The sequence below is a fragment of the Mus pahari genome, chromosome 5 (genome assembly GCF_900095145.1).
Source record: "Mus pahari chromosome 5, PAHARI_EIJ_v1.1, whole genome shotgun sequence".
Lineage (NCBI taxonomy): Eukaryota > Metazoa > Chordata > Mammalia > Rodentia > Muridae > Mus > Mus pahari.
Genome location: NC_034594.1, coordinates 124,545,385 through 124,566,988, shown reverse-complemented (window position 1 = coordinate 124,566,988; position 21,604 = coordinate 124,545,385). Strand labels below are relative to the sequence as shown.

Sequence of the window (21,604 nt, the reverse complement as noted above, 5' to 3'; positions counted from 1 at the left end):
GCGACGTCTGCGAGGGCGACGGGCTGGGGCAGGGGAACCCGGGACGGGCCGCGGCCCGAGCGGCGGCGGGGCTGGGGGTGTGTGTGCGTGTGTCCGCGGCCGCGAGGGGCCGGGAGGCGATGGCGCCGCCGCCCCCGGCCGCTCGCTCTGCCGCTCGCGGCCCGCCCGGGAGGGCTCATTGTTCGCAGCCCGTGAGCCCCGGGCTGGCGAAGCGTCCGGAGCCCTTCCGGGGAAGCGCACCCGTGCGGCCCTCGGCTTCACGGCGGCCCGGGGCCTCGAGGGCGGCTCCGGAGCGCTGCGCGAACTTACCCCTGGGCTTGCCCGCGGGGCCCGGAGGTCGGCGCCGTGGGGGCGGGGAGGGACCCTCCGGGCCGACAGCTCTCCTTGGGGACCTGGCACCGGGGTGGGCTCGGGATCCCCTCTCGCTCGGCCCCACATTCCTGGAGAGCCGCCGCCTGCCCCGGAGTATCTGTTGCTGCCTCCGCGAGCCACGGGCTCACCCTGGAGGCGGCGTTGGGGGAGGGGGCGACTCCCTGTGTTCGAGCTGCCTCGAGTTTTGACCCCCGAGCTGTGTTTTGCCGAGATCCCTGGTCCCCTCCCTCTCTGCCTGTCGGCTCCCCAGTCCGGGCCCTTGTTAGAGTCGTTTCCTCGCTACAGAAGTCGTCTTCGTACCCGCAGAAATTGTTGGTTAAAACAAAACAAAACAAAACAAAAAAACTCGGTCTTGGAAACTTTGAGGTTCATTTCTTTGCTTTTGCCCACCGAAACAGATTACCGATTCACGGCCCCGAAGCCCCGTTGGGTGTCTTTTATTTTTTAAAGAAGCTGTCGGAAGTTTGTATGCCTTGTGACTTGTGGAAATGTCAGACTTTCTACACGGTGTGTGAAAAAGCTTAGATAGGCATTTAAGTATTTCGTATGCAGTTATTTCTTTTGAAATAATAAAGAAAGGAAGGCATAGTGTCAAGTAATTTAAGCCATATTTTAATTAAAAGTACCATAAGTCATTTGTATTCAATTATTTTTGATAGTTTTGAGATAATCAACTGGAATACTTAGTGGAATTGGTATCTAATTATTTGTAATTGTTGAATATTTTAATAAAGCAGATATCGGGGTTTGATATCATTCAGTATATTCCAGGCAAGCTGGCCTCATAGTCGATACTGAGTTTAAGGCAATCCTCCTGTCTCAGCTTCCCTGGAGACAAGAAAGATTATAGACATTCAACACAGCTGGCTTACATTTTGTGTCTTAAATTGAACTTTTAACCTCTGATTTACAAAGAACTTAAACGGCAGCAATATTACTCCTGGATATACTTCTTTGCCCTCTAAAATCCCTAGTTGCCACAATCAACAGGTATCCTTTTTTTAAAGACTTGATGGTAACATCTAATCTACTATTTAGTAAAATAACTGATGAATATATAACACTTCAGTTGTTAGGTATCACACCAAATATGGGTTTTTACTTTCTCCAAGTTTACTTATTTCTCTTAAGTCCCTCGTGTGGAATGGACACGACAGTAGTTACAGATGAAGACAAAGTTGGAGACTTTAGACACAGAGCTCTGACTTAGCTTTAGGAGTAGAGACAGGCCATCCTGGGCTAACAGAGCAGAGTGGGCTGTATGAAACTGTCTCAAACAAGCACAGACAATGCAGAATCCAAGCCTCTAAAAGGAGACTTTATGATAGCCTTTATATTTGAAAAATAATAGTCCTCTTGTGTGCTGCACAGAAAGCTTTCAGTTAGAACAAATACTGTAACAGACACTACAGACATACAAAATACTGGAAATTTAGTGGGCTTTGTTGTTTATTTAGTTTTGTTTTCTCTGTGGATCATTCAAGACAGTGCCCAGGTAGAGTACACAGAAATGTAGACTTAAGTCATGTTTGGAACTTCATTAGTCTATTACTGATCTTAGGTTTCTGATGTCAGGACTGCCCAATCTCCTGCCTTGGCCACATAGGTTCCAGGATAGCTAAGAATGGCACCCAGCAGCATGTCTGTAGATGACAGTGTCTTGTCACAGTGTCAGCTGGATGTGGTGGCACCTGCCTTTAAGCAGTTGAGAGGCAGAGGCAGTCTCTGAGTTCTAGGCCAGCTTGGAACTACATAGAGATCCAATCTCCCCCCCCCTCCAACACTCCCCCCAAAGGTTGAACACCGTGGACCTGGATTCTGTGAGTCTTCTGTATTTCCTCTGTTGGTGTGTGGAGTGGAAATATAAGTTGTGATTTCACATAGATACTTTGAATTTGTAATGAGACACATAGTGTTTAATTAGAAACTGGTTTTACTGTGTCAGGAGCTAGTAGGTAATCATAATGAGTACCTGATTGTAGATGCTAAGAAGATGGATGGGTGGCCCATTACCAGTTTTGGCCTGAGTAGAAAAACTCCATGGCCATGTTCTCAATTCTTTTCTAAAGCTTTGTGGGTGTTTGGCAGCTGAAGTGGACTCGTGAATGAGGCTGGTAGTATGTCTTTTTGGAGCTGAGCTGCAGTGTGCTACCAGCAATTCCAAGAAAGATGCCTGTTGCCTGCCTTCACACACTATGAGATTGAATTGCTTATCTGTAACTGCCATTTCTAATAGTGAAAAGTTACTTTAAAAGTTAACTTCAGATTGAAATGTCTAGTGAAGGCACGGTAAGTAACGGGCAGATTTTAAAAGTCTTAAGAATTTCTTTCGATTACTTTCAGCAGATGAGCTGCTTATTTGTAGAGCGGAGTTATTTATCTATCTATCTATCTATCTATCTATCTATCTATCTATCTATATTTATTTATTTATTTGAGACAGGGTCTCACTATGTAATCCTGGCTTGCCTGGAACTCATAGAGATCCAGTTGCCTTTGCCTCCTAAGTTTTGGGACTAAAGGCTTGTGTCACTGTGCCCAGCCTAGTGGGGTCTTTATTTTATTTTATTTATTATTTTTTAAATGAAGTTAGAATTCAAAGTCAGTGTAAAATGTAAAGATTATGATGAAAGCATCGTTTAGTGGTGGGAGTTGTGTTCAGTGGGCAGGGACCTGGACTTAGTCCCCAGCATTGAAGAAAACCACTTTCAAGTAACCAGTAAGTTCAGGTCAGTGTTAGTGTTGAAACAGTTTGCAATTTCTTTCCTTGAAGTAGATTAGGTTATGGGGCATTTCTGGGCCAGTTTGAACAATAGCCAAAAAAGTTCAGTAGCTTCTGTGCTTCATCTTAACAGAAACAAAAGACTGATTTCAAGTTAGCCTTCATAAAATGGATTTTATAAAATAACCTCATTTATTGAAGCAGCAGGATAATCTCAGAAGAGAGCAGTTAGATTTACTAGGTCTGGAGAGATGGAGAGTTGGTTTCAGTTTGATTCCCAGACCCACAAAGTGATTCACATCAAGTTGTAGCTCCAATCCTAGCAGATTTGGTGCCCTCTTTTGGCTTCTGCGGGCACTGCATGCAGGTGGTACACAGACTGTTTAGCAATGTATTAAGTCCTAGTAAAGACTCAGAGGTTAAGACAATTTCAGAAGTCCTGAGTTCAGTTCCCATCGACTACATGGTGGTTCACCCGTCTTCTGATGGGATCTGATGCCCTCTTCTGTCGCTCAGGAGGCGTTAGGAAATTGGTTAGATAGATATAAAGGCGAAGAGGAAATGTTAGCAGTAGTTCTGAGTTCTAAGAAGAGGGTTCATGCAGCTGGTGCTAGGTGGTGTAGAGGTCAGCTGCTCGTTTATAGGACATGTGATGACTGGTTCTGGGAATACCCAAAGAAGTTGGCGACTAGAGCCAGTCACTGCCCCCTCAGCCAGGGACTGACTTAGAGTTTCAACTTAACAGCAACCTAGAAGGCCCATTTTCCTGTTTCCAAATTCCATTTTACTAACAAACCCCACTGACAGGAATCATGAGATATGGGTGAATGACTTACTCTGTCACCATAGACTATATTTTAGGAGGGTGGTGTTAGAATTGAGACAGTGAATGAAAGACCTTTATAAGTGGTACTCCATAAAATACAATACATTTAATAGGAAACCATGCCCTTCCCCTTTGAAAAAACATTCCTCTATATCTGTGTGCCAGACCATTTTGTTAGGGCGTAGAATTAGAAAAATACATTAAAGGGCTCTGTTGTAAAGAAGTTTAGTTTCAGTGGGCATGACACAAACTGCTGTATGGTGTGTTAAATGCAGTAACAACAGATGAGTGGTGTGTTTTGGAAGCCTAAAGGACATAGCAGCCAGCTTGCTGTTTGTCTCTGAGCTAAGCTTAATACCTGGGAGGTTTTTTTGTTTGTTTGTTTATTTTTTGTTTTTTTTTGAGACAGGGTTTCTCTGTATAGCCCTGGCTGTCCTGGAACTCACTCTGTAGACCAGGCTGGCCTCGAACTCAGAAATCCGCCTGCCTCTGCCTCCCGAGTGCACCACCAAACCCGGCTGCCTAGTAGTATTTTTATCTTAGGTTCTGATTGAAGCCACCTTTATTTTCTGTCCATCATTTTCTGTGAAAGCAGTTTTTATGAGCTATCTCAATTTTATCACACTGTTAAGTATTTTTGTGTCTCACTCATCCAAATTATAAAAACTCTTTCCTTGTACTGAAATCTAGTACTATGTATATAGATGTTTGGGTACTTTTTGTTTTTTTCCTTCCAAAGTCATTCAAAAGTAGTTTGGGGAGCTAGTTTTTCTGGATGTAAGAATTCACTTTGGTTAATTGAAGTAGTTAGAGCACCAGTATGTGATAGAAAGCAGCTTTAGACTTCTGATTAGCTGTATTTCAGAACCAGTAGCAATTTTTTTTTTTTCAAGGTAACATTTTTATTGATTCTCTGGGAGTTTCCCATCATGCATCCATCATAGTCACTTCCCAGTCCTTCCATGTCCGCTCCCTTTGTGACCTCCCCCAAAGAAAGTAAAAATTCAAACAGACTCTGTGTTATCTATATACTCCCTGGAGCATGGTCAGACTCTCAGCGGCCTGCCCCTCCCACACCTCTGTCAGAGCCTTCAATTCAATTCACTGCTCTACAGCTCTTCCCGGCTTCTGTCTAGGCTCTTACCTTCTTCTTAATTAATGTTATTTCTGGAAGAGAAAACAAATTCCTCATTTGTTTTTGACATTTTATCAACTCTCCTTTCTTCCCTTATTGTATTGATGACTGTTACCCAGTTAGCCATTGTGAAATGTATAGATTCTATAGAGTGCTTTGCTCTGACTTTCTGCCTGTTTTCTCCACCAGAGAACATATTGATTTAGAACTCAATTATTTACTTTTTAAAAGGATATATGTCCCCATGCCAGTAATTGCATTGAACTCTCATTATTTACACTATTTTCTATGCAGAATTTAATTCAGCAAATGAGGGCTGTCTTGGAACTCAGCCAAATGTCTTCTAGAAGGCTTACTATATATCACAGAAAGGGTAGTGTATGTAATAGGAGTTTCAGAGTTGGAGATAAGAGCCTTGATTTGCAGGGCTAGGATTGTATATAGCTCTGGGGTAATGCTGAACTCCTTTGCATGAATGAGATGATGCCCTAGACTCAGTCGCCAGCCAGCACTTACAAAAAGATGATGGGGGGAGAGACTTCCTTGGTTTCTAAGTCTTCCTCCAATTACAAGCAGATCTTAGCCGATCTGAGTATGTTTGTGTTCCTGTGTCTGTATGCCCGCCCAGTTGACCCAGTGGAAGATTTGTAACGATACTAAGACCTAAGACCTGACCTACCTAGTAAGATCTTAAGCCAAAAAAACCGAAGTAGGAGGAAAGAAGCCAAGGATGCGAGGCGTTTGCCAAGTTTGTTCTGTCCCCTGCAGCAGTACCACCAACACATGCGTAGTGGATTATACAGAGCTTTGCTTTAGTAGGCATCACAAATGCATACAAATAAGCTTGTTATACACACGTACACACTAATGGAGCTTCTTGCTTTAAAAGCTTTATTTCCACATCATTGTATCTTCTTCATAAAATTTCTATTTTTTTCTGGTGAAATGAGCCTTTTACATTGCTCCGGGTACCTTATTAAATATTCCATTATTTATTAAGCTAAATTTATTAAATGAAGGCAAGAATAGTATTTACTTCAAGAGACTCTAGGATTTTGTAAAAAGCGGTAAGCATTGTAAATATTACCTATACCAATTGCCTGTAGCCCATGCTAGCTTCAAAACATTACATTCTCTTGACTCAAACTCCTAAGGGCATTATTCCCTAGACTGATATTATGGTCTTAAAGAATATGACTTTTTTACCAGTAAATTTTAATTACTAGCTGCTTTCCAAAAGGGTTTTTTCCTCGTAGTTTTTAAAATTGAAATATCTTCTAGGTTACTCTATTGTTATTGGCTTTTCTGTGTAGCCCTGGCTGTCCTGGAACTCCCGTAGACTGGGCTGGTCTTGAACTCTGAGGTCTACCTACTTCTCCCTCCCAAGTGCTGGGACTAAAGGTGTGTTTTAGAAGTAAATTCAGGGGCTTTTCTACTGTTGCTGCTCCCAAATGAAGATATGGAGACTTTATATTTATTATAAGCTTCAGCACTATAGCTGGGCAGATAGACCCTCTTCTAACTACAGTCTAACCTGATTAGGCTGCCTGTTACCCAGCCACTAGCCCCATTCCTTGCCATCTTAGTCTTGTCTTGGCTGCTTCTGCCTCATCTGTCCTCATCTTTCCTGGTGACCTGCTCATGGCCAATCCTCAGTGGTGAATCTCTCTCACTCTGGTCCTCACCAGGAACCCTCTCAGTGGTATGGGAAGTTTCACCTCCTCTCCTGCCCATCCTCTTTATTAACCAATCTGAGGTTGTGGGAAACAATTTTTACACAACTTTGAGACAGGAGGTGCTTGGCAGTGCCAACGTTCTGACTGCAGCCAGATCTCTGGGCACTGTGTCAGCATCTTAATACACAGAGCCATTCCCCAGTAGTATGCACCACTATGCCTGGTTTAGGTTAATCTCTGGTTACAAATACAATTCTTCAACAATCTATACCATCTCCAGAAACAGAACAGACAGTATATTTTTCTTCCTTGTTACATTTTTGCTTGGTGGGTCTGGATATCGCCTACCTATGGTTACTGGTATTGCTCCTCCCTACTTTACGAGATTAAAGTCGGGGCTTTGGGTGTGTTTGGCAAGAAGTCTACCAACTGAGCTAAATCCATAGCCCCTTAATGCACATTCCTCTTCCCAAGAGATCAGAGCTTTGGAATGCCAATTTTTCTTGCTATGACCTGTGGTGTGCTGGACGACCTCTATAGCTTGCTTTGATTTTGAAGAGATAACAAGGTCTTACTGGCAGATGAGAACCAGGAGGTAGAGTACCAGGGTAAAGAGTGACTTGTCAAAAGGATAGACATACGAAGTGAATTAGACAGAATTGATGGTTCTGGTCAAGCTAAGCTAAACCCCTCCAGATTGCACAGGAACAAAAAAAAAAACCAAGAACCCTATAAGGTCTGTAGCACTAAGGATACCAATTCAGGTAAAACATATGGCTAGCTCACTGCTTTAAGTGTAAATGAACATGGAAAAGTATAGAATAATTATTTTCCTTAAGGTGATAATGCAAGAAAGCCTTGGTTATGACTTAATGCTGTATGGATACATATTTTACTTAGCCCAGGTTGACCTTGAACACCACATGGTGGCTAAGGCTGCTCTTGAACTGATCCTCCTGGTTCTACCTCCTTGGACTTGTTTTACAGGGTGTGAGCTACTATGCCTGTTTTCTGTGCATAGATTAATGTGTTATTTGCTGCTTTTTGGCTTGCTTTAGAAAGAAAAGATGGCAGGTAATGGTTAGGGTATTCAAGTTGAAAGAAGTTGAAGATAAAGGTAGATAGATATCTTAGCTCAGGAGAATGAGGCAAATTCTGTTCCTTGGAGCATTAAAGAATGCTTTTGAGGCTATTTAATATAAATTTATAATAAGGAAACTGGATCTTCAGCTAAAGTGATTAACCTTAGTTCACCCAAGAACTTAGAAGCTGGGCTCACCATTAGCATGGAAAGCTTACCCTGCTTGTCTTCAGTGACCAATACTCCTGTTATCAGATTGTCCCCACCTTGTGGCAGCAATGTTTTACAAAGCTGAGTTATAAATAGAGGCAGAAAACCAGAGAGGTCTTCACTGCTGTTGAGGAGGAGTTGGGGGAAGGGAGAGCCATAGTTTTTATTAGCTTTTGTCTAATGATTAGTGATAGTGAGCCCCTTTTTTGTCTGTGCTTTTTGTTGTTGTTGTTGTTGTTATTGTTTGTTCTTCTTTCTTTTTTGTTTTTGTTTTTGTTTTTTTTGTTTTTCGAGACAGGGTTTCTCTGTGTAGTCCTGACTGTCCTGGAACTCACTTTGTAGACCAGGCTGGCCTCGAACTCAGAAATCCGCCTGTCTCTGCTTCCCGAGTGCTGGGATTAAAGGCATGCACCACTACATCCCGCTGTACTTATTATTTATCTTTGGAGAAATGTCTGTGCATAAGTTCTTTGCCTTTTAAAAAATAGAGATATTCATTTTGTTCTACTCTGAGTTCTTGAATGTATTCAAGATACTAATTAATCCCTTACCAAATAACTTTGCAAATGTTTTCTTGAGATGGGCTTTGTGATTACTCTCACTGTTTTTAGATTTGTTATTGTATTTATTCGTGTGTTTGTTGTGAACCTGACTACATGTGCCCTCTGAAGCCAGTGCTGTCAGATCCCTTGGACCTGGTGGTACAAGTGCTTGTGATCTGCCTGGCCTGGGTCCTGGGAACTAGGTCCTTTGCCAGAGCAGAAAGATTGCATTGGCTTAGTTTGAGTTGTATTATTCTTAAAAATCTTAACTTTTTTTCCCCAATTTTTTATTAGGTATTTACTTCATTTACATTTCAAATGCTATCCCGAAAGTCACTTATACCCTCCCCCCCTGCTCCCCTACCCACCCACTCCCCCTTTTTGACCCTGGTCTTCCCCTGTATGGGGCATATAAAGTTTGCAAGACCAAGGGGCCTCTCTTCCCAATGATGGCTGACTAGGCCATCTTCTGCTACATATGCAGCTAGAGACACGAGCTCAGGAGGTACTGGTTAGTTCATATTGTTGTTCCTCCTATAGGGTTGCAGACCCCTTCAGCTCCTAAAAATCTTAACTTTTTTAGTATATAAATACATGTTGCCTTTTCATTCATTGACGTTCTTTTAAGTTTTTTGAGACAGGGTCTCACTATGCCCCTGTGGCTGGCTTGGAACTTGATATGTAAGAACAGGTTGGCCTTGAACTCCCAGGCCTCTCTGCCTCCTGAGTGCTGAATTAAAGACACAGGCCATGCCAGGCTCTTTAGCGTTTTGAAATGGGGCTTTGCTGCTTAACTCTGGAAAACCTAGAGCTTACTATTAAGCTGGTCTTGAGCTTTACAGTCTAACTGCCTCTGGAGTGTTGTGATTACAGGTGTGTGTTGCCACACGTGGCTTTACTTTTTTAAAAAGTTGTTTTGAATGTACAGAGTTTTGTTAGTGTCGCTTAAATCTGTTCCAGAGAATCGTGCCAAGAAATGGGTCATTGAGTAATTATTTTTTGCTACTGTGTGAACATCAATGTACCCGTGCATTAAAATGTCTCTAATGTCTTTGATGTCTTGTACCTTTGTGCATGTGTTTTACTGGTGACTAGAATATAGGTTTGTGGTATACAACTATTACTTTTCTGTGCTTATATTCTTGGCAAGTGCTCTAGGAGTGAGGGAGTGCGTGCATGTGTGGATGCTCACCCTCTTGGAATTGTTTTATTCCTCTTTTATGCTCTCTCTCTCTCTCTCTCTCTCTCTCTCTCTCTCTCTCTCTCTCTCTCTCTCCCCCTCCCCCCCTCCCCCCTCTAGTGGGAGCTGAGAGAGGGTTGTATAGTCCTGGCTGTCCTGGAACTCACTCTGTAGACCAGGCTGACCTCGAACTCAGAAACCCGCCTGCCTCTGCCTCCCAAGTGCTGGGATTAAAGTCATGTGCCACCGCTGCCAGGCTTGCGTTAAATTTCTAATGAACTGATTTTACTGACTTGGTTTTTACAGCTCTGTGGCATTTTCATTTATGTTCATATCGGATGACAGCATGTGAACAGAATTTCTGCTTTGGGTGTCTTATTTCTCTTAGTCTTGGTTTGTGTTTGTTTTTGTTTACTTGTCTTAGAACATCCACTAATGCGTTTAGAATAGAAATGATAAAAATACCATTTCCTGTTTTACTTCTTAGCATCAGCACCTATGCAGTCACAAGTTTGGGGGCTCTTAACTGTTTTTCCTATAATGGTATTTAATCCCCCCTCCCTTTTTAGTTCTGTTGTACCTAATTGGTTGTTACTTCTAATATCTCTAAGGCAGCCACATCTTGTCCCTTGAATGTTAGTGCATGGGTGTTTGTCCTCTGTCTTTGCCGGTTGTTTTCATTGTTGTTGTTTTTGCCTGTCTGACCACATTACTGTAGCCTCCCTCATAGGGCTCTAGTGTACATTTGTAGCTTGACTACCTGCTACTCTCCTGCCCTGCTTTTTTTGGTTTCTTTTTCCTGTCTCTGGGGTAAGTGGCCCCCCAAGCACTGGGTGGCAGCAGTGTCCAGTCAGGCTGAGCTCTTGACTCAGTGAATGCCCTGGAACTCTCACCTTGCTGAGTGCTGCTCTTGCTTCTTCTTGTCCTGGCCTTCTCTCCTCAGGAATTACTTAGTTACCCTTCTCCAGGGAGGAGCCCTTCCCTCTAGGGAGCCTCTTCTGACTTCTTTATTTGACTATGTCTTTGTGCCCTCATAATGATTATCAAGTTGTGTGAAAGCATATATCGGGGTTGTCCTGTCCACTAGACGGTAAGTAGATTGTTGGAGGCTGTTGTCTCCTGTCACAGTGAAAGCCTCTAGTAATGTTTTTACTATGGCTCTGCTAAGTTAAGATTGTTAGACAAAGGGAAGGGAAGAAAATCAGACTCGGGCTGGTGAGATGGCTCAGTGGGTAAGAGCACTAACTGCTCTTCTGAAGGTCCCGAGTTCAAATCCCAGCAACCACATGGTAGCTCACAGCCACGCATAATGAGATCTGATACCCTCTTCTGGTGCATCTGAAGTCAGCTACGGTGTATTTATATATAATAATGAATAAATATTAAAAAGAAAATTAAACTGCCGCTGAGATCACTAGGACTAACTACTACAGGACTTTGATAGCTATATCCTGAAAGCATAGAGAAAGATGGAGCCATCAATAAAGTATCTTTGTGTATAGGCTTAGCATTAGAGGAGATGGGAGACCATTGGCCGGAGTGTGTAGTACTATACTGTGCAGAGTAGTACTGCGTATGTTATGTCTTTAAAATATTTCCCTTTTAACAACTAACTTAATTGTGGAGAGTCTGAAAAACTTAAAGGGTCTTCTGGTATAAAGTTAATGCTGGGTGATAACGATTTGGAAAGTCAATCGGAATAGTTTCTTCTCTGTGATCTGTAATACACAAAAGAAATATTCAATTAAAAATTAACGATACTCTTTTTAAAAGTACTAGCTAATGCAGTAATTCAGGTGAGCGGTCCAGATGTTTTGTGCAATAGGCTTTTCAGTTGAAAAGGAAGAGCACCCTCTTTGTGTCTCTGGGAGCTTACATCGGTACCCTGTTTACAGACACAGCTTTAGATTACAGTGCTGAAAGTGGTGCGTATGAGGTGGCAGGTTCTGCCTGCCACTGCCAGATGGCAGTTTGGGTTGCCTACTCTAAATTTCTTATTTTCTCCTGATTTGAGTACATTTCTAAAATCTAACCTTTCTCTCCTATAAGTAAGCATTGCTTTAATAAAGGAAGAAATTGTTTGCTCATTTACATGTGGCATAATATAATGCGAGAGGTCAGGGAAAGATTTAGAGATGGGAGGATAGATTTGAAGTGACCTTCATTTTGCTCTATTCAGAAAGAATACTATGGAATAAAAATGATGGATGTCCTGTTAAAATAGAGAAAGCTCTGTTTTGTTTTGTAGTGGCTTAGTGAGCATATCTTAAACAAATGAAGGGAAATGGGATAAAGTAGAAATAATTCCTGGTATCTATTTCACTGTACAAAACAAGAAAACTAATATGCTGCATAGTTTTAAGTGCTATTTGTGGGGAATTATATCATTGATGACTTTTGACAGGTGTGTGATGGCTGAAAAAAATTGTCTCTAAAATATATACACATTACAGTCTCTGAAGGTATATTATCTTACTCAGAAAGAGGGCCTTTGCATGTATAATTAAATTAATAATTTTAAAATGGGGAGATTATACTGAATTACTCAGGTGGGCCTGAAATGTCAGCACATGCTCTTACAAGAACGGACCATCAAGAGATTAGAAGAGGAGGCAGTGTGACTACAAAAACCAAGAATGAAGTATGTGGCTCTTTACACACAAGGAATGCAGTGGGTAACAGGTACTTCCATAGAGCCCCTCCTCCACCATGTGCTTTGTGCAACCCAAGCTGGATATGAATGTGAGCCACTAGAAAACAAAACCATAGATTTAAACAGATGAAAAGTAACTCAGTTCTACAGTTGGCCAGTGTGAATTTTGTAGGTGACAGTGTCATAAGTGAGAAGGGGAAAGCCTTCTAACACCTTGGTTTGTAGAACGGAAGCAGAACCCTGGCTTTCAGACCTGTGAGAAAATAAATCATGTTATTTTGAAGCAATAGATGTACAGTAATGTCTTTCGAAAGCTAGAAAATACTAATATAGCAGTTATTCTTCAAAGTATAAATGAACATTTCTAGTAACCTCATTTACCCAGATTCCTTCCATTTTAAAGGATGTATGATTTATTGCTTTCTTACTAGGCTGTGGTTTTATTTCAGATGCTGTAAATAGATTTCACAATTTATATAATGAAAGCACCTGGTAAACATCCATAAACACGGAACTCCTGAGAAGTTAGCTCAGAATAAGCTACATTTTTTTCTTTTTAAAAAATATTTTATTTACACACACACACACTTTATTCACTTTAGAAACTCCCTTGTGTCTGTATAGTCTCATGTCACCTGCACCTCTGTCTCATTGCCTGCACCTCTGCAGTTTTATACGATTTCTTTGACCTTTGTTGTAGAAATAAAGTACTTGAGGCTCTTACCTAAGAACTGAGTTAGTTCTCTATTGATACATCTAACTAGTGTTGGGGTCCCCCTTCAGACTGGTTTACTCAGAATTTAACTAAAGGACGAAGGCCATCTGTTCCTCCGTGCTGTTGGCCCACTGCCCACGGATCCCGTATTATTCCGGTTCAAAGACTGAGTTTGGGAGTTGAAGGAATAATCCTAGGGCCAACTGCTTCCATTAGAGAGAATTAGAGAGAACCTCAGACGTGAACCAGGAGCTGTAACTGTCTCTAGTGCACTTCTGCTCCCTTTTAACTTTCTAAGAGTTACATTTAGTATTAAGCCACATACGGCTGTTACCATACAAGATGGATAAATCTGCTGTGACACTTTTTTTCCAATCTTTATAGACAGAGTCTGATAGAGCCCCGGCAAGCCTACAGTTTCCCATGGAGCTCAAGGATGACCTTGTTCGATCCTCTTCTTAGAGCTGGGGGTCCACATTTGATTTATATAGTGCTGGGTAATTGAGCCCTGGGTTTCATGAATATTAAGCATTTTTGGCAAGTGAACCATGTCCTGAGCTCTTCAGTGCTGTTTTTACAAACCACAGTTCACATCACCAAAATCATTTTTCCTGGTCTTTTACATGTCAGAGAGCAAAGATCTAACACTTACAACTGAAATACCTAGAACAGATTATATCTTTTAGTTGTAATAATGTGCTGGGCCCTTCATATGAATACTCATTAAACTTTGCCTATGGCCCTGTAAACGTTTATCGCTATAGATCCCTTTTCAAAGCTATGGGTGTGGCTATGACAGAGAAATATTCATTTGCCAAGTATGTGAAAGACCCTGGGTTCCACCCTTGATGCCAAACACTTAAGGAGGGTGTGGGTACTTCAGACATTGAGAAGTTCCTCTGTGCCCACCACAAACTAGGTTTGTGAGAGCTGGGAGGCCAGTTGAGGTAGGTACAGTGCCATTGAGCTCTGTCACCTTTCCTGCCATAGGCATCCCTACAAGTTGACCGTCCTTACTTGAGAGTAGTTTCTGTTTGGTATATTCACTTTTCCTGGTAAGATCTTGAGAACAAGTGTGCTGCCCTGGCAGGATTCTGGAGTATTAGGTCCTTAGAGACTGAGTAGGAAATTCATAGGTTCTGGTTTTTGTTTTTTTCAAGTGAATTGTGCTCTTGGGCTTCATGTGAAATTCTACTTCTGTAGATTAGACAGAGGCTTTTTTACACCCTCAGTGTAAGAATTTTGACTTGTGGTAGGATATAAATGCCATTATATGGCGCCTGTATATTTTTCTGTTTGCCTGGTATTATAAAATGAATATGTAGAGGGCTGGAGAGAGAGCTCAGAAGAGCACTGACTGCTAGAGGTCCTGAGTTGAATTCTCAGCAACCACATGGTGGCTCACAACCCTCTGTAATGGGATCCGATGCCCTCTTCTGGTGGTTTGGTTTCTCAACTAGCCACAAGGTTAACTCATAATGTAATTGAATAAATACAAACCTAACTTTCCACTAAATAGTTTTTAATGTGAAATTCTTAGTTCTTAACCTTTCTAATGTTGCAGCGACCCTTTAAATACAGTTCCTCATGTTGTAGTGACGCCCAACCATAACATTATTTTCATTGCTACTTCATAACTGTAATTTCACTACTGTTATTAATCATAATGTAAATATGTGTTTTCTGATGGTCTTAGGTGACCCCTGTGGACTCCAAAGGAGTCATGACCCACAGGTTGAGAGCCTCTGTTTTAAGGAAAAACATGACATTTGTAATTTTTAATATAATTTTGTACTTAATGTGTTGTGTCTGTGTCTCCTGTCTTCCTCAACCACCCCCCCCCCCACAGGGCCCTGTGTGTGCTGGGCTGGTTCTCTGATGTGCAACTTCCCCCCCACCTTCCTCTTCTGTATCGGGGCCTTCTCATTCATTTACTTAGACTGCTCTGAACTTAACTCTGCAGCCCAGTCCAGCTTTATACTCAAAATTCTCCTGCCTCTCAGGCTCCAAAGTCCTTATATCTATATAATTCTATCTATACTCAGCTACTTAATAATTTGTTCTGAAAAACAGTATTTTCAAAAATCTGGTACTGCTTTTAATGCCCGAATTAAAGAATTAAAGAAGAATTAAAGAAGAATATATATATATATATATATATATATATTCCCTTGAAAGTAGATACAAGACTTGTGGAGTGGAAGCAGGTTAATTATTGGAGCAATGCTCAGTTAGTTCCCTTTGCCCCAAATCTTCTCCCCTAGAGCAATGCAGTAAGAATTGACAATTCTGTAGACAGAGAACCAGGTCCATTTCCTTCCCTAATAAAAGGGCAAACGCTTTGATCTCTAATGTAAACAGATTCTCATTGGAAACAAAGAGTTCTTTTTTTGTTTTGAGACAGGGTTTCTCTGTGCAGTCCTTGGTGTCCTGGAACTCACTCTGTAGACCAGGCTGGTCTCGAACTCAGAAATCTGCCTTCCTCTGCCTCCCAAGTGCTGGGGTTACAGGTGTGCGCCACCATGCCCGACCCAGAATGAGTTCTTAATCTTTAGAATGTAGTGAACATTTCTAGGCAAGAAAATTAGACAAGGCTTAGGAATTATAACCCCTCAAACATGTGTAGTCTGGAATTTCATCTCTATAGAGAGTTTTTGTTGTTTTTTGTTGTTGTTGTTGTTGTTGTTGTTAAGGATAGATTTTTTTTCCCTCAGAAATCCCTGGCTATGCAAAACAAAAACATTTCTGTTTATTATTAAATCTTTATTTTTTTCTGAGCTTCTTATCCTTTCTGGTACCCAGTTTTTTCATTTGATAAAATATTTCATAGATTAAAAAACCTTAGGGATGTCTTTATACAGTTTCTAGAATAGTTAAAGTGGTACATATCAAAACAGTCGTTTTGGTAACAGCAGTAGTCTCAGTGGTTGTGGGGTTGTCAGACTCAGAACACTCCCCCCCCCCCTTACATTATCACTAATTCCCAGTGTGCTTGTCAAAGAGGTCCTCTGCCTTGTATGATTTACAACCTCCCAGCCACCCTACTGAGAATTGCTTGTGCTCTTACCTAATTCCTAGGTAAGTTACTCCTGCTTATTCAGGTAATGCCTATCAGTGACATCACAGAAGGGAGAGGTGTTTTTTTGCCAATGGCTATTTTTTCCAGTTACATATCCCCACTATCTCCAGAATATAAAGTACTTCCTGTATTTTGTATTCTACCTGTTTTCCAGTAATCAATTAGGGTGTGATTTCTTGATATCCTGAGGGAAGAATTGATGGCTAATGTTGGTTGTCAACTTAAGTGACCTGAGAGAAGATGCTGGGAAGTTTTTTGTTTGTTTGTTTTTGTAAGTCAGGGTTTCCCTATGTAGCAGCCTTGGCTCATTTGAAACTCAAGGAGATCCACCTGCCTTTGTCTTTCTAGAGTCAAACATCAACCATCTCTACCACCTCCCAGAAATACCATCAGATAATTAAGTCATCAGGACATTAACCCATCGATTAGATTAGGAGCCTCTCAATCCCGTCAGTTTTGATTATTGGATCCACAAGTTGGGGACCAAGCCTATATAGGCATATGAGCCTTTTAGGGTGGTTGGTTAGTGCCCATTAATATGTTTACATTATTATTGGTTTTACATATCACTTGAGGGGTAACTTCAACTTTGTGTGTTATTTGTTTCCTGTTGGTTGTACACCTGGGTGCAGGCCAGCCCCACTTTCAGCCCCAGCTTCTTGAGGGGTGAGTGCAATGTAACAAGCAGCTGCTAAATTGGCCTTTGCTTCCACAAGCTGAACCCTCTGCCACTGTTTCCCTTACGTGATGAACCAGATCTCCTGAAATGTGTGGGCCAGAATAAATGCTCCTGCTACGTTGTTCCTGACGGGTATTTTGTCATAAGAACACAGATGTAAATACAGCCAGTTAACTCTGTGCGATATACTTTGTCAAAGTAAACAGACCCACTCTAAAAGGGAAGGGTAAGAAATTATCAAGGAATTGGCTAAAGCAAGACTGGAATTCAGCAGGACAACATTAAACCCTCTAGGCCCACATCTAGTGTCTGGGGCATGTAGTGTTGTGGTTTGGGCTCTCCAGTATTGGGCAGTGCTGCCTTTATACAGCTTTTGTCCCATGTGGCTTAACTCTAGGGCATGGACTTGAGCTACCTGTAGCATTCTTCTATAAATAGATGGCCCGTTTTCTAGGCAACTCCACTATCCCAGGATTCAATACTTTGTCCATTGTGGGGCTTCCTGTAGGTATTCTGGTTGTGCCACAAAGTGATCACATACATAGCCTTCTAGGCCTTCCTTTGAAATTTTGGTGGAAGATCCATGGACCTGTAGTGGCTGTATTCTGCAGGCCTTGCCAAGGCAGCTCCATAGAGTGCTCAGCTGTGTCACCAGCTTTGTTTGTGTCTGGGTTGCCTTAGACCAGTGGTTTTCAACCTCCTAATGCTAGGGCCCTTTAATATAGTTCTTCTTTTTTTGTTTTCCTTCAAGACAGGGTTTCTCTGTATAGCCCTGGCTGTCCTGGAACTCACTCTGTAGACCAGGCTGGCCTTGAACTCAGAAATTCGCCTGCCTCTGCCTCCCGAGTGCTGGGATTAAAGGCGTGCACCACCATGCCCAGCTTCTGAGTTCTTAATGCTATAGTGATTCCTGTCTTAGAATTTTAGTGATGTGAAGAGACACTATGACAAAGACAATTCTTTTTTTTTGTTTTTCAAGACAAGAGTTTCTCTGTGTAGCCCTGGCTGTCCTGGAACTCACTCTATAGGCCAGACTGTCCTCCAACTCAGAAATCCATCTGCCTCTGCCTCCAGAGAGCTGGGATTAAAGGCGTGGGCCACCACTCCCCGGCAGACAAAGACAACTCTTATAAGGACATTTAATTGGGGCTGGCTTACAGATTCAGAAGTTCAGTCCATTATCATCAAGGCAGGAACATGGCAGCATCCAGGCAGGCATGGTGCAGGAGGAGCTGAGAGTTCTATGTCTTCATCTGAAGGCTGTTAGCAGAATACTGGCTTCCAGGCAGCTAGGATGAGGGTCTTAAAGCTCACACCCACAGTGACACACCTACTCCAACAGGGCAAACCTTCTAAAAGTGCCACTCCCTGACCCCTATAGGCTTGTTCAAATATGTGAGTCTATGGGGGGCCACACCTAAACATAACATAATACAAAATATTTTTAGTCCAACTTCCGGAGTCCCCATAACCTGTAGCAGTCTCAACACTGTTAAAGTCCAAAGTTCAAAGTCTCTTTTGAGATTCATCCAACTCACTTAACTGTAATCCCTAAAGGACAGGCAGCTAGGATGAGGGTCTTAAAGCCCACATCCATAGTGATGCACCTGCTCCAACAGGGCCACACTTCCTAATAGTGCCATCATAGACAAACCATCACAACTCACAACCATTATCTTGTTGCTACTTCATAACTGTAATTTTGCTACTATTATGCATTGTAATGTAAATCTGTTTCCTATGGTCTTAGGATGACTCCTATGAAAGAGTTCTTAGACCCCCAAAGGGATTGCAACCCCATAGGATGACAACCACTGCCTTAGACCATGGTTACAAGTGGCCTCCAATTGCTTAGGCTACTGAACCATGGGGAAAAAGTATCATTGTCCTTGTGGGAGTATGGCACTACAGGGGCTCCTGAGAGAAAATCTTTCACATAAGCTTATAATGTTTGCATCCTGGAGACTGCATTGGGAACTATCTGGTCAGTTTCTGAGGTACTCCTAAGGTTTTCTTTTCTGTTATCCCAATGCAGTGTGTGTTTGGTGGCCTTCCCACTTCACCTCTGCAGGTCTTGATGTGTAGAGTAGGCTAATTTTGATTTTGTTATTTGCCCTTCCTGGCCATTCCCATTTCCTTCCTTCCTCCTTTCCTTTCCCCTTTCTCCTTTCTCCTTTCTCCTTTCCCCTTTTCCCCTTTTCCCCTTTTCCCCTTTCCCCTTTCCCTTCTGTCTCACTGTTGCTCTGGCTGGCTTGGAACTCAAGAACTCAAATCTGTAGATTAGGCTGGGGAGAGCCATCCACCTGCCTCTGTCTCTGCCTCTGCCTTCCCAGTGCTGGGATTAAAGGTGTGCGTCACCAACGCCACCAGAGTAATTTTTTTTTTAAGTTAGTTTTGGATCTATTCTGTTTTTATATGCTCTTATGTATGCTTCTAGCTGCTGTGGCAAATTCTCAGAGTCATCTTCTCTTTCCGCCATATGTCTCAGAGATTGAACTCAGGCTGTCAGGCCTAGTGGCTAACAACTGAGTTTGCAGTCCCTTCTGTGTACTGAGATTGCAGGTGAGCACCTCCAGCCTGGCTCATGCACACATCCTTGTCTATACTTTTCTTATTTCAGGGCAAGTACATCTTTTTGCTCTACCCTGGCTTCTGTCATTGTAAACTCAGCTAAAAAATAAAAATGGCCAGCAATAACAGATGCTGAATGGTGTTGTGTCTTGAAATTTTCCCTGCCAAACTAATTAGTTTGTCCCTGTTAAACTTTGTGCCTTTAGTAGTTCAAACCCATAGACATTGTAGTAGACAGTGTCCTTTCAAGTGTGACATGAGTGCTCTCTAATCTGAACCTTCATGAGCTCTGCTTTGGCTCTTTGCATGAAGGAAGCAAAAGTTCACAGGACATGACGGAGAGAACCAACAGCTGCTTAACAGAAGCTCTCAAAGGGAAAAGGAAAGCAGGAACAAACGAAACCCCTCTGGTTCCTAACTGCCCTGTGTTAAGCACTGCTACTCTACCTTGGGTGTTTTGAACTTTGAGTTCCTACCAGATTCACCCATGAAGTTCTGCTTATACTGTTGCAAACTTTCCCTAGTTAGCTTCTCTAAACGTCTCCAAAATTCTCCCACAAACCAGTTCCAAGCTGCTAACTAATCCTCTTTACCAGGTTTATTGATGCAGTGGCCCTGATTCCTTGGTACCAACTTTCCGTTTTAGTTAGTTGTGTCACTGTGGCCTAAATATCTGAGAAAGTGAAGCAGAAGGATTTACTCTGGCTTCTGGTTACAGAGGTGTGTCAGTCTGTCATGGACATGCAGAGTAGCAGTGCTTAACACAGGGCAGTTAGGAACCAGAGGGGTTTCGTTTGTTCCTGCTTTCCTTTTCCCTTTGAGAGCTTCTGTTAAGCAGCTGTTGGTTCTCTCCGTCATGTCCTGTGAACTTTTGCTTCCTTCATACCCCATGCTACAGACCTCATTCTTCTGCCTGCCTAGTCTAATTTCTAATGAAATTTTTAGTTCAGATATTTTATCTTTTAGATATTTTATCTTCTTTTTGAGTTTTTCATGTTGTTTGTGCATTATTCTCCTGAGCCCGATGAACGTGTTTCTATTATTTTTAATTTTCCAGTATATAAATCATGTGTCAGTTAAGCAGAATCCTTTGCTGGTGATTTATCTTCCTTTTTTGGAATGTATTCTCCTATGTAGTTTCTTGATGCCTTTCTCAGTCTTCACAGACTGCAAGAGAAGACTTGGAGGCCTGTCTGATCTGTTCATGTCTTGCCTGCTTTGTTTGTCCTGGACAGCTGGAGGAGTATCTCAGATCCCTGCAGCTCTGGAGTCAGGCAAGACTAGGTATTTATTTCCCAAATATATTAGATCACTTTTTTTCTGCCCCAGAGAGAGACTAAGGAGCTAAAATGGTTTTCATCCACTGTTTCTTTGCTGAGACAAGAAGAGGGAATGTGTATTTCCATCTGAGTTGTCATGAGAGCTGCTGCACTGCCTGGTTCATGTTGGCATTGCAGAGGCAGGCTGGACAGAAGCCCGTTCTTTGGGTAGGCCCAAGAAAGTTGAGTTGTTGGTACATACACAGTGTACTTCTTTTCTCTCCCCAGATAGCAGGTGGAAGCCAAGTTTCTCCTAATAATAATCCAATATTGGTGATTATGAAACAAAGCTGTTTGGAATTTTCCTAATGCAGTCTACGTGGCTGATTATTTTGTCCTGACCAGTGAAGCTAGAGTCTCCTATGTAGCTAATGGATTGCCCCAAAGGGCATCTGTCTAATACGATTCACCTCTTAATATATTGGAGATTATGTTTTCTATTTTAAACTTTCCCAGTGATGGATTCTGCTGGAACAAACTAATAGGCAGACGGAGAAGAGAAAGACTATACTTCAAAGAAGGGTCTGATGGTACAGAAAAGGAAGTAGGGGATTTATGCCTTCTAGGGGAGTGGTGAATGTTTTCTAGGAGGAGGGAATGAGCAGGAACCCAGGCAGGGTTCCTCTGGGTTAGGGATGTGTGCGGTTTGGTTATTTGGTTTATTTATTTATTTGTTTATTTTTCTTAAGAATATTTAAAAGCACTGTGTTCCTTTTTGATGGAACCAGTCCCTAGTTAGACATAAGTAATGTGGCCTAAATATCTGAGAAAGTGAAGCAGAAGGATTTACTCTGGCTTCTGGTTACAGAGGTTTGTCAGTCTGTCATGGACATGCAGAGTAGCA

The 21,604-nt window shown here is 42.1% G+C and overlaps 1 protein-coding gene across 1 annotated transcript in view; it reads left to right on the top strand.

Annotated features, from left to right (window-relative positions):
• Rnf2 (ring finger protein 2) overlaps positions 1-21,604 on the top strand; it is a 29,243-nt gene that overhangs the window by 199 nt on the left and 7,440 nt on the right. The window contains exons 2-3 of the mRNA XM_029538695.1: positions 20,599-20,725; positions 21,569-21,582. Of these exons, the coding sequence (XP_029394555.1) occupies positions 20,599-20,725; positions 21,569-21,582 (141 nt within the window). The remainder of the gene's footprint in view (positions 1-20,598; positions 20,726-21,568; positions 21,583-21,604) is intronic.